We start from the raw sequence: 13797 nt of genomic DNA, 5'->3' as shown, positions 1-13797 counted from the left end.
AAGGTTTTACAATCAGAAAGGGATCTACAAAGGATCTACAAGGACAGTTTCTCTCATGTCAGACAAACGAACAAACAAGCCCAACACAAAAAGGTCCAGGGTGTGGGGGTAGTTGTACTGGAAGAGGTGGGCGGCCCACATACAAACAAACAGGCCGCCACAAACAAACAAGCGCCAATTGTGCGGGGTGATCGGAAGCAACCATGCTGGTTGTTTGTCAACAAGTGGGGACATATTACATGATGATGTCAGTTTAGATGTGAGATAATATCTCACATCTAGATGTGACATAGAGAGACCCATTGATGAAACCGCTCAATTTTCACTACATGGATTGCATCAATGACGGATGCAGGTAATCATGAGGCAAGATACTCCAGTTTGTGTGTCCGTGCGGGATACACATGTTCACAGGAGACGTAGTGTTGTGTTTTGCTGCTATTCAATCTCCCCTGTTCTGTTTTGATTGATTCCAAATCTCTATTACATAGATTCACCGGGATCGATCGATGAGCATACATATGCACATATATCCATTAGACTCTACCATTCTATGCACGCATCGGAGTATATTAAGCCCCAAAAGGAGGCAATAATAACTAAGCTAAACCAGCGCCAGCCTTCTTCGGGCTGTCGTCGTCGAGCTCCACATCTCCGGCGCCGGCATCGTCGGACTTCTTGAACCTGTACCACCGTGCGCAGATCACAAAGTAGACGAGGTTCACGGCGGCGATGGCGGCGGTGACCAGGTAGAATAGGTCCACCCTACCCTCGTCCAGGTCCTGCGCCAGCCAGTCAGGCTGACCGTCCCGCCCGCGCGTCGCCCGGTGCACCACCATCACCATCAGCCCGCTTGCGTAGCTCGCCATGGCGAACCCCAGGAAGTAGAGCGCCCCCGCCACGCTCCGCATGTTCTCCGGGAACTGCCGGTAGTAGAATTCAATCTGCCCGATGGCGCCGAACGCCTCCGACAAGCCCGCCAGCAGTTGCTGCGGCACCAGCCAGAAGCACGACATCGACGAGCCGACCTTCCGTCGTCGCTGCTCCACGGCCGCTGAGACCACCATCGTCGCCACGGACAACGCCAACCCGACGCCGATCCGCTGGAGCAGGGTGATGCCGCCCTCGCGCTTCGTGAAGCGGCGGAGCGCCGGCACCACGAACCGGTCGTAGACAGGGATCCACGTCGTGAGGGCGAGCATCTGGAAGACGACGAAGGAGCCCTGCGGGATCTGGAAGCTGCTGGACTTGCTGATCCGGCGGTCCATCTGCGCGGCCTGGAGCACGACGTAGGTGCCCAGCTGGGTGAGCACGATGAAGTAGACGATCCCCGACGACCACACCGGAATGATGCGCGCCAGGCACTTGACCTCCTCCACCTGCTGCAGCGTGCACAACCGCCATGGGTCTGCCGGCGTCTTCCCGTCGACGCACAACGCGTCGTCGGGGGTCCGCACGGCCGCTTTATCGAGGCACGCGAACTGGTCGGTGTATGCCAGCTTGGAGACGAGCTTACTCTGGTGCGGTGGGTCAAACAGCTCGGCGTCGCCGCGAGCCCGACGGAGGTGGCGCTTGCGGGCTGCGGCGACGAGGACTTGGGCGAAGCTTGTGAAGGGGCTGCCCTCGGGGCGTACACGGACGTAGAGGCGCGTGCCCATGAAGAAGACGGCGCATGAGAGGCCCATGAGCGCGGCGGGCACGGCGAGCCCTAGCGCCCAATTAACGTTGCTCTGGAGGTAGATGATGACGGTTGCCGAGAGCATCATGGCGACCGTGAAGGTGAAGTAGTACCAGTTGAAGAAGCTGGCGATGCCGCGGCGACCGTCGGCGGTGCGCGGGTTGAACTGGTCGGCCCCGAAGGCGAGGTTGCATGGCCGGATGCCTCCCGCGCCGACGACCAGGAAGAAGAAGGACACCAGGATGGCGGCGAGCTGGGAGCCAGTGGGGCCCTCACACTGTTGCCCCTTGGACGCGCTGCACGCGGGAGGATGGAGGGTGTGGATGGCGGCCGTGAGCGTGAGGATGAGCATGCCGACGAAGGAGGACATGGTGGCGGCGGCGATGGTGGTGTAGCGGCCGAGGTAGGTGTCGCTGACGTAGGCGCCCAGGACGGTGGCGAGGTTGCTGGTGCCGGAGAATACGTTGAGGAGGGTGGCGGCGTTGACGCTCGGCATGTGGTACACCGTCGTCAGGTACACCAGCATGTTCGACAGCGTGCCGATCGTCCCGAGCTTCTCGAACGTCTCGTTCCCTGCGATTACAAATCCACATTCACTCAGTTTGACTAGCTCAGATTAAATTCAAAAAACTAACGGTGTTCAACCAGCAAAGTAAAATGGAGGCATAGCAGCGCCTGTAGCTCAGTGGATAGAGCGTCCGTTTCCTAAGCGGAAGGCCGTAGGTTCGACCCCTACCTGGCGCGTCTCTTTTTTTGCTTCATAGAATTTTTTCCTTTAAATTCTAACAAAGCTGGGCATGAGGCTTGTGTCTATAATTTGATGCAGTATACCATAAGATGTTAGTCCTTGCGCTGGTATGCAGGACACATATGTTTTGCTGAGCCCAGGTGCCACATGTGCACGCTGGAGGGTGGTCAGCGTGGATCACAACAGTGGTGGTGAGGATGAACATGCCAATGAAGGAGGGGACGGTGGCGGCGGCGATGGGGCCGAGGTAAGTATCACTGACGTAGGCGCCAATGATGGTGGCGAGACTGCTCGAGCTAGAGAAGATGTTGAGGAGGGTGGTAGCGTTGACACTCGGCATGTGGTACACCGTCCTCAGGTACACCAACATGTTCTACCGTGTTTCGATCGTCCCTAGCTTTTACAATGTCTCGTTCCTTGTGACAAACAAACACATATTCGTTTAGTTTTACTAGTTCAAAATTAAATCAAAAGATAGGGATTCATCTTTTGTGAAATTCAGTTGCCACTTGCCAAGTTGTTTCTAGAAAACATCTCATTAAATTTGCCATAGCAGCGCCTGTAGCTCAGTGGATAGAGCGTCCGTTTCCTAAGCGGAAGGCCGTAGGTTTGACCCCTACCTGGCGCGGTGCTTTTTTTTTGTTACTGGTCCTGTCATCTACTCCCTCCGTCCTATAATATAAGAACGTTTTTTTTATACTAGTGTAGTGCAAAAAACGCTTTTATATTATGCGACGGAGGAAGTACAAGACTGATACAAAAAACTGATAAACCAGCATCATACACCCCAAAAATAGGGGAAACATGTAATTTTCCACTATATAAAGTTATTTTCTTTAAAGGATGTTTGGACTACCACACAAAAAGTGTAAATGTGCCAAAAAAACAAACAAACAGATGTGGTGGGAAAATTAAAGAAGGAAAGGGAAAAAATCATAGGGTAGTGACTGGTCCTGGAAGAGTGGAATTTGGGGACCCGGTGGCTCCATGGAGCCCATTGCTTTTTGAAAGTGTAGAATTTAAATTTAGCAGTTCCAAAAACTCTACAAAAATAGCCCACGTGCACACGGATGTGCTGTGCATATATGCAATTTTTTGACTGTAAATTCTGCAACTTTACCGTTTTGTGCGGGTAAATTCTGAAACTTTTAGCTACACAAGAAAGAGAAATGTGCGGATCCATAATACATAGTAGTATGCATATACATCCCATTTTCACGCACATGTTTCCTTTTTTGTGCGCGTGAAAATTTTTACTAATGAAATTTTACACGTATACATAGTTCATATCTATATGTACATGTGAATATGTTTTAAACTGTTTTTAAGTGCGCTAGTGGTGAGGAATGAGGAGGAGATATGCATGATATGGGCAGATATATAGCTAGCAGCCTTCTTGGACCTTTTTTTTTGCGAAAAGCAGCTTTGTTGGAACTGTTGGCTGGGTGCATACACAGCACCATACACATGGCATGGGAGCTCATTTTCATGGAATTGTGGGCACTTGTCGATCGTCAGGCAAAGCAAAGCTAAAGGAGGGCACATGTTGGCATGGCACGGCACGCCATGGCAATATGTCGTTAGCTAGCAACAACTGGTAGCAAGCAAAGGTAAACAACTAACTGAATTATTGTCATCATCCGTCCCTACGTACTCCTGCCTTTTCGGCCGTTTCCTCATCAGACTGATGGTGTGCAACCATTAGTTTTCTGAGATCCAGGCACAGCAAGAAGGAGAAAACAGTAGCAAGTTCAGCAGGGTCCAATGGCTAGCTACTAGTGAGCAGGGCGAGAGATGCAAGGAGAAGATTTGAGCGTGACATGAGCATGCAGGGAAAATCAAAGGGAGCAGGCAGGTAAATCACCTATGACGTACGGCATGGCCTTCCATCCGCGGTGGTTGTGGACGGCGCCCGCCTCCTCCTCGCCGTCGCCGGCGTCCGAGGACGACGACCCGGCCTCCTCGGAGACGGCCTTCATCGCCGTCTGCTCCTTGCTCATGGCCTTGTGCTCCTCCTCCTCCTGCTGCTGCCGAGGCTTATTTGCGTCCATCGATCTCTTGCTCACTGAACACTACGCAAGCACCAAGCTAGCAGCTGGCGCGCGTAGGTAGGTAGATGGTGTGGCGTTGCTTCTGAGGAGGGGAGGAGATGCCGGCCGTATAAATAAGCTCAGCTTCCAGCCAGAGTATGGGATCTTGCTTCCAAAGATACTTTTCAGAGAGACGGAGGGAGCAAATTAAGTTTCTCTTTCTCACTCAATCTCTCTCTCTCTCTCTCTCTCTCTCTCTCTCGGTAGTGAAACGGGGCCAGCTGCTGCGTGTACATTCATACATACAGTACAGAGACGGGAAGAAAGCAACGTGCGTGATGAGCAGAGAGAGACCTCCGTGTGGTCGTTTTTCTGAATGGGGCCGGCGTGCCATAAAAATGCAGCTAGCTGTAGCCTGCCGGAGGCAAATCATTGAGGCAGCTACGGTAGAGGGTCTTTGCTTCTTCTCTCTTAAAAATGAGGTGAGGTCTTTGTTCGGATATCAGGCAGTTTTTGATTATAATCTTGATCTAATTAAATTAGCAACATCACATGATTGCTTGTACGGCAAACCGCATAGACAGGGACTAGCTAGGAGGAACATTTGATATATACTCACATGGACCAAAGACGCGTGCCAACAGAGAAAGGTTCAGAACATATAAATCCACCGGAACTCCCATGCAACAACATAGTCGGCCATCGTCCGCCGTAGAGAAATATAAGTGGAAGCACGCGGGCAAACGTTAAAGATGTACCCCCTCCGTTTCAAAATAGATAACCCAATTATATATTAACTTTGTAGACTCTACAAAGTTAGTATAAAGTTAGGTCGTTTATTTTGAAACGGAAGGAGTAGTATCGACGATGGTGTTCAAGACGAGGTGGTCGTCTAGCGTAGAGGAAATAGTGGAAGCAGACAGACCGACGTCGAGGATGTAGTCAAATTGTATACACGGATTGCAGACAGACAAACGTCAAGGTGATATTAAACGAGGTGAGGAGTGTATACGCTGGATTGCACGGGCGTGCAACACGACAAGGTTGCTAGCTAGTGGGAAAGCAAAGGATGGAGGAAGAAGAGAGGGAGCAGTTGGCTGGCTGGCTACTGCGCGTTAGAGTGAGTGAGCCAGAGTAGGTTGGATTATTGCACGTGATGCAGACACACCCATGTGAACCCTGGGATGAGATTCAAGTGGACCGGTCCTAGATCGGCCGGCTCCACGTCAAGCAACATGTCGGCCGTAGCACGTACGTCTGAGCTGTTTTTATATACTCACAAGAGTTAAAACAGCTCCTGGCTAGCTCTTTTTCAGAAATAATGGTGAAAATCAATGTTTCATACAGAAAATATAGATATCCACCATAGCGTGTATGCATTTAATACATCAGCGAATCTTCTCATCCCCTGTTTAAGAATTCATCCGATTAACCAGTTAACTTGCCGATTAATCCTTACTCGTAGGGTCATCGAGTAGCCGATAAACCAAAAAATCGTTCGATTAATTGATTAAATGGCCGATTAACTTACCGATTAGCCAATTAATCTCCTACTCGCTAGCCAACCGAGCAGCTACCAGTTAACGATTTTCTCAACAGTGTTCTCATTTGTGGTGTACATATAGGAAAACAAATATCTGGACCAAATCACAGCTTCCCGTACCACAATTTTATATTTTCATTTGCGGCCTACAAATTAACGTATCCTTTCATAAACATTTTTAACATGTGTAAAATATATCCATCCATGTCTGCATAATCTTTTTGAAGAAACTGTAATTATTCTTTTATTCTCTTCGATCCATGTTACTTGTAACGAGTGTATATTGATAAATAGAATTATTAGGTCATCAGGCATACAAATTGAAAGGGCATTCCAAGGGACGTACTTGGATGAATCAGCAAAATCCTGTACAAGGTGCCATAACAATTTACGACCAAATATTTCCCAAAAAAGGGAGTCGTCTTGTCGTGAAATTAGAAAACACAACGCATGGTGCAATCTTAATAAAAAATACATCATAACTAGTGAACAATGTTTTTAGTTAATAAACCTTGACTTTCACCCCGCTTTATAAATAAAGTCAACACAAGTAGTGAGCAATTAACCCAAAAAAATAAATTGTGAGTAATTAAGGCCCTGTTTGTTTGGGTTTATATTCAGTTTTTACAATTTTTTGTTTGTATAAGCCCAAACAAAAAGAGCCTAAGGGAAGGAAAACATGTGCCTAGAGTATTAGGGAAGACGTAAGAGCATCTATAGCCGGATATACCAAATCTGGCCACTCAAACGCCTGCAAATGTGTCTGAACGCGTCCACTGACAGTGACCGGGGAGCCTTTAAATTTCCTTCTCTCATTCGAATACCTCATAGTTCATCCCTCAAAGCCATATAAACCATGCAAAGAAAACATGTACGTAGTACGGAGATCAACTAAACCTACACGACACTACTTGTAGCCGTCGGAGATGTTCACTATCTCTGTTCGAAACTCCGGGTACATGGGCAACAGACACGACTCTGGCTCCTCGTCGGCCTCCGCCTCCATCTTTACATCCAACTCGTTGAAAAGCAAATGAGTCTTCGCCTGTTCTTGCACACCAGTTGGACTCCACGTATGCCTCATCTTGGATGGACTCTAGGATAATGGTCTGCTCCGCCATATCCGCCGCTTGGATGACCTCAAACTCCGCCATGGTGAAGCCTGCAACTGGCGCCGACTCCTCTTCCGTCTTAGCCACCTCCTTCGGATTCGGATCCGCCCCTTCCATGGGCTCCGGCTGCTGCTCCCCCTCCTCTTCCTCCTCCTCCTGCTCCTTCGGCTCCTTCGAGTCCGGAGGCAGGCCGACCGCAATCCAGGAGGCGTTCCTCGCCCGAATCTCCTCCTGGATCTGGAAGTGGCGCTCCGGCGTTAGCATAGTGTAAGCGGTCTTCTTCTACGGGGCCATGATGTTGGCGGACGGCGAGGGAAGAGGGACACAGAGACGAAGAGAAATGGATGGGCTCAGATTGGCGGCGCGGAGAGGGAGGACAATGATGTGGCTAGGGCTGAGGGATGCCGTCTGGCTTAATTAGCCAAACACTAGTAGAAAAAGGGTAATTTGTCCCGGTTCATAAGGGCCTTTAGTCCCGGTTCTGGAACCGGGACTAAAGGGTCGTTACTAAAGGCCCTCCACGTGGCCGCTGCGTGGAGGTCCACCTTTAGTCCCGGTTGGTGCCACCAACCGGTACTAAAAAAACTTTTATGATTTTTTTATTTCTTTTTGAAATTTTATTTTTGAAAAATTTTCCTAAATTATTTTAACCTCTAATCTCTAATCAGCCCTCATCACTGCTCAATTTAACATCTAATATCTAATCACCCCTCATGATTTCAAATCATCTAACTTTCCGAACGGTCATCCATCCTCTCACTACCCCAGCCTGAGCATGCTTAACTTACGGGTTCTATTCTCCCTCGTTTCTAAGTCTGCACTTGTTGTTTTTCTGACAATAGTAAGATGTCAATCCTATTAACCCTCAGGAGTTTAGCTTGAGCATGAAGTCACACATTTCACTGTTTGAGTTTGAAACTATCGTTCTAAAAAACAATAATTATTTAGTAACACTAATATTTCTTGAATTAGTAGTTTGACCATTGTTTGACCAGATTTGACCAAAATTCAAAAAAATTGAAATAATTATTTAGTAACACTAATATTCTTGAATAATTATTTAGTAACACTAATACTTCTTGAATAAGTAGTTTGACCAGATTTAACGAAAATTCAAAAAAACTGAAATTTGAGCATAACTTTTTTTCCTTTTAGAATTTGAGGATTCTAAAAATTTGCAAACAGGCCATAGGCCGTCAAAAAAGGATGCGGATTTTCGTGCTGAACATTTTGATATATTATACATTTTTTTCTAACATCGTATGCAAAAGTTATAGGCGTTTTACATTTTCCCTACACTTTTTGCAAAATATGTCTAAATTTAAGTTTTTAAATTTTCCTAACTAGTAGATGTAGTAACATAACTACATCTCGAAGGATTTTAACTTTTGAAGTTTTTATCATTTTCTTTTGCTTTTTGCAAAACTGGAAAGGCGATACACGAGGGGTGGGGTAGGATTTGAAAATTGCATCATTAGTACCGGTTCGTGACATGAACCGGTACTAAAGGTCTAACCTTTAATACCGGTTGGTGCCACGAACCGGTACTAATGCCTCAACCCCATTAGTACCGGTTCATGGCACGAACCGATACTAAAAGTCTAACCTTTAGTACCGGTTCATGCTACGAACCGGTACTAATGGGCATCGCACCCTTTAGTCCCGGTTCGGGGCACCAACCGGGACTAAAGGTCCCATTTGAACCGGGAGTAATGTCTGTATGGTGCCCTAGCCGCTCGAACCGGGACTAATGTTCACATTAGTCCCGGTTCGTAATGCAACTAGTACTAATGCTCTTTTCTGGCCGAACCAAAGCCCCTTTTTCTACTAGTGAAACTTTGGCCTCGGGCAATCAGTCGCGGCCCCACACATTGTTCACACCCTCACCGGAGGAGACGCCCGTTAGACCGTTGGGTTTCCAGGGCGATTCCCTGGGGGACCCGCACATCAGTCCGACTTGACGGAAGCGTCCGGTCACGCCAGAGCGTCTCCATATCCGCTTCAGATTTGAGCTGAATATGAGGGGTGCCGGTCAACCCGGGCGTTTCAGTCCAGTTTGAAGCATCTAGATGGGTCGGATTTTCTGATCAGCCAATGACCGGACGGCCCATCTAAACGTTTGAGGCGCCCGACCGTAGATGCTCTAGCAATACCAACTAGCTAGGCGGCTCCCGGTCTTTGACCATGCGCACAGATATATAGCTAATGAACAATATTTTTAGTTAACAAACTCTAACTTTTGTCTGGCTTTATAAATGACGCAAATATAACTAGTGAGCAATTAGGGGAAGGAAAACATGTACATATTACCGCCAAAGAAAAACATGTACATAGAGCATTAGGGGAGACGTCTGTACCAGTACCAACTAGATAGGCGGCTCGCGAATCAACCTGTGGTTGAGTTGGTTAGGTGGACAGTGGTATCCCCAACCCACCAGGGTTCAAATTCTGGTGCTCGCATTATTCCTGAATTTATTTCAGGATTTCCGGCGATGCGCTTTCAGTGGGAGGAGACGTTCCCGTCGACGACGAGGCGCCTACGATGACTTCGTAAATCTCAAGATGATATGTCGGCTCAGTCTCTCGGAGATGCTCGTAGGGGTATGGTGTGCGTGTGTGCGTTTATAGGGATGAGTGTATGCGCGTGTATATGAGCGCTTGTGTCTGTACTGATGCTAAAAAAAAAACTAGATAGGCGGCTCCAAATCTTTGACCAGCATCGATAGATAGATTGGATAACGCCTGTCAGCTTTCAAGTATTTTGCTCCATGCATGCAGGTCTCTAGTTTCTAGAATCTGATTAATTAGAGCATGAAACATTGGTCGTCGACACCTGTCCGACTTTGCCCCCTTATCATTAGTTCATGATCGAGTGGGGTGAGTGCATTTTCTTTCGGCTGTGAGACAACGATCGATCATGATCGTGCATAATATGCATGATTTCTCTTCCTCCCGATCATCTGAAGCTGGCTACTTCTCTGCTACTCTACCTCTATGCAGTTTTTTTTTTCCGAAAAGGGGGCTCCCCGGCCTCTGCATCAGAGTGATGCATACGGCCATCTTATTAATCAAATAACAAAAGATGTCAACAAGGTTCCAAAGTCTCCAGTTGATAGAAGGAAAATGCAGCTCACACAGAGCTTAAAAAGGCTAGATACACAAACTAGTCAGGAAAAGATGCCACAACCGGCTGGCTAAAAATAGATAGGTAAACTAATTGCCTATCCTATTACATGACCGTCATCCAAACCGGTTGAAGATATCCCGAGTTACCATCTCCCAACGGATAGATCCAATAACCAAACGCTCACAGGCCTCCATCGGAGTGAGTAGCGACCACGAACGGATCACTGCCGTAGCTCGAAAAATAACCTGAAAAAAGTGAATCAGTGATGTTCTATTAAAAATCAAATCATTTCTGCAATTCCAGATAGTCCACAACAAAGCGCAAACTCCAACCCGAATATGTATTGCTAAGTCAGGCTCAACCCCATTAAGCCATGTCCCAAATAATGCACTGACCGAAGTCGGTGGAGTAATATTAAAAGCAATATGGACAGTCCGCCAAAGGATTTTGGCCAACGGACAATCAAAGAATAAATGCGTAATCGTCTCATCCCGATCACAGAAACTACACCTAGTAGGTCCTGTCCAATTACGCTTTATCAAGTTGTCCTTTGTTAAAATAACTTGTTTATGGACAAACCACATAAACACTTTAATTTTTAAAGGAACTTTGACTGCCCAACCATACTTGGAAGTTGGAATGGAGTTCGAATTAATAACATCAATATACATTGATTTAACTGTAAATACTCCAGACCTAGTCAACTTCCAGCATAATTCATCGGGTTGGTGAGAAAGTTGAACGTCCATCAGTCTCCTAACTAGATGGAGCCATTCTTCCCAACGATTGCCCGCTAGCGACCGTCTAAACTAAATATTAAGGGGGATAGATTGAAATACCGTTGCCACAAATACCTCACGTCGTTGAGCAATCCGATATAAAGACGGATATTGAATGGCTAAAGGTGAGTCGCCAAGCCAAGTATCCTCCCAGAAACGTGTACTTGCACCGTTTCCAATAACAAATCTCGTCCTATTGAATATTGATTGTTTGACTTTCATTAGTCCTTTCCAGAAAGGCGAATCAGTCGGTCTGACTGTGACCTGGGACAATGTTTTAGTCTGGAGGTACTTGCTGCGGAGGATCTGCGCCCACATGGCCTCAGTCCCGGAAGAAAGCTTCCACAACCACTTACTAAGAAGGCATCTATTCTTGACTTCAAGATTTTCAATACCAAGACTCCCTTGGTCTTTCGGTCGACAGATGATGTCCCATTTAGCAAGCCGGTATTTTCTTTTAAGATCATCACCCTGCCAGAAGAAACGCGACCGATAGAAGTCCAGTCTTTTCCTAACACCAACTGGGACCTCAAAAAACGATAAGAGGAACATAGGCATACTCGTGAGCACCGAATTAATCAATATCAAACGGCCTCCGTATGACATGAGCTTACCCTTCCAGCAGCTCAGTTCTTTCTCAAATCGATCCTCGATGCACTTTCATTCTCTGTTTGTCAGCCTATGATGGTGTATCGGAATACCAATGTATGAGAAAGGTAAACTCCCCAACTCGCACCCAAACAGTTGCCTATAAGACTCCTGATCGTCTTTGGCTCTACCAAATCAAAACAACTCGCTCTTATGAAAGTTAATCTTTAACCCGGTCAATTGTTCAAAAAGGCATAACACCAGCTTCATATTTCTCGCCTTGGCCAAATCATGCTCCATAAAGCTGATTGTATCATCTGCGTATTGAAGGATGGAAACACCTCCATCAACGAGATGAGGTACCAAACCACCCACTTGACCATTCTCCTTAGCCCTCCCTATCAAAATTGCTAACATATCCACCACAATGTTAAACAAGATAGGGGACATCGGATCTCCTTGTCTGAGGCCTTTATGTGTCTGGAAGTAATGACCTATATCGTCATTCACTTTAATTCCCACACTCCCTTTTTGCGTAAAGGATTCGACCTATCGGCGCCAGGCTTCATCAAAACCCTTCATACGCAATGCCTGTTGGAGGAATGGCCATTTGACCTTATCGTACGCTTTTTCGAAATCCACCTTAAAAATTACTCCATCTAATTTTTTGGAATGGATTTCATGGAGCGTTTCATGAAGAACAACCACCCCTTCAAGGATGTTCCTGTCCGGCATGAAAGCAGTTTGGGATTGTTGCACCACAGAATGCGCAATCTGTGTGAGCCTATTGGTCCCGACCTTCGTGAAGATTTTGAAACTAACATTGAGGAGGCAGATCGATCTGAACTGCTCAATTCTCACAGCATCCATTTTCTTAGGGAGCAATGTGATAGTTCCAAAATTCAGGTGAAATAATTGAAGCTTTCCAGAGAAGAGATCATAAAACATAGGTAGTAAATCCCCGTTAATTATGTGCCAGCACTTTTTATAGAACTCAACCGGGAACCCATCCGGTCCGGGAGCCTTATTGTTTTTCATTTGTGCAATAGCATCGAACACCTCCTTCTCTGAGAACGGGGCAACCAGGATATCATTATCAGCAGCAGACAACTGAGGCACATCCTCAGTCCTGGACTCATCGAGGGACACACAATTATCCTCCGGAGGTCCAAATAACCGTCTATAATACTCGGAATATAGGTTTTGAGATTATCTTGACCTAAAATCGTACCCTCATCCTGTTCAAGCTGAAAGATCCGCTTCTTTCTGTGCTTACCATTAGCAATGAGGTGAAAGAATTGAGTATTCGCGTCCCCTTGGACCACTTTGCGGACCTTAGCTCGCGAAGCCCACTTCAATTCTTCTTCGCGGAGAAGTTCTTTTAGCCTCTTCTCCGCCTCATTTTTGACCTGGAGCTCAGGAGGCAGCAAAATCGCGGATTCGGCTTTTATGTCCAGGGCATGTACAAGAGAAAGGAGCCTATCCTTCTCGATCTTATACACCCCACTGAGGTGCTTAGCCCAACCCCGTAAGAAACTTCGCAAATGCCTAATCTTATTCTGCCAACGCTCGACCGTCGTCCTTCCTCCTACCCCCTTAGCCCATTCCCTGGCTATGAGGTCGAAGAACCCCTCGCGTTCGAACCAGGCCATCTCAAATGAAAAGGTGTTTTTGTTTCCTAAATGGTTCGGCTCCCCTGAGTCGACGAACAATGGTGTGTGATCAGAAATTCCCCGCGTGAGAGCTTGCACCGTAACAAGAGGGAACTTCTGTTCCCACTCCACGCTCGCGAGAACTCGATCAAGCTTTTCATATGTCGGGTTTGGCAGAGCATTAGCCCAGGTAAACTTTCTACCAGAAAGCTCTATCTCCCTTAGATCCAAGCTTTCAATAATGGTATTGAACATAAACGACCACCTGCCGTCGAAATTATCATTATTTTTCTCCTCTCTCCTCCTAATGATATTGAAATCACCCTCGACCAATAACGGAAGCTGCTCGGATCCACAGATCCGAACCAGGTCCGCTAGAAAGTCCGGTTTAAGTTCGGGCTATGCGACACCATAAACCGCCACCAATGCCCAGTTGAACCCATCAACTTTAGAACTAACTCGAAACTTTACCGCGAAGTCACCCATTACTACACTCCGGACTTCAAGGGAGTCGCATCTCACACCCAGTAAGATACCTCC

The 13797-nt window shown here is 47.0% G+C and overlaps 1 protein-coding gene and 2 non-coding genes across 3 annotated transcripts; 2 read left to right on the top strand and 1 right to left on the bottom strand.

Moving 5' to 3' along the window:
• Nucleotides 1-430: 430 nt before the first annotated feature.
• LOC125506822 (protein NRT1/ PTR FAMILY 2.11-like) lies at nt 431-4650 on the bottom strand. Its single transcript, XM_048671521.1, has 2 exons — nt 4291-4650; nt 431-2251 (listed from the first exon to the last, which is right to left on the bottom strand). Exons 1-2 carry the CDS (start codon nt 4475-4477, stop codon nt 600-602), a joined length of 1839 nt encoding a protein of 612 aa, XP_048527478.1. The 5' UTR covers nt 4478-4650; the 3' UTR covers nt 431-599.
• Nucleotides 2350-2422, top strand: TRNAR-CCU. Its single transcript has one exon. It is a non-coding gene; the product is annotated as a tRNA-Arg (tRNA).
• On the top strand, nt 2982-3054 carry TRNAR-CCU. Its single transcript has one exon. It is a non-coding gene; the product is annotated as a tRNA-Arg (tRNA).
• Nucleotides 4651-13797: the final 9147 nt, after the last annotated feature.

The sequence above is a fragment of the Triticum urartu genome, chromosome 5 (assembly GCF_003073215.2).
Source record: "Triticum urartu cultivar G1812 chromosome 5, Tu2.1, whole genome shotgun sequence".
Taxonomy (NCBI): domain Eukaryota; kingdom Viridiplantae; phylum Streptophyta; class Magnoliopsida; order Poales; family Poaceae; genus Triticum; species Triticum urartu.
This window is presented reverse-complemented; position numbering and strand designations above follow the sequence as displayed.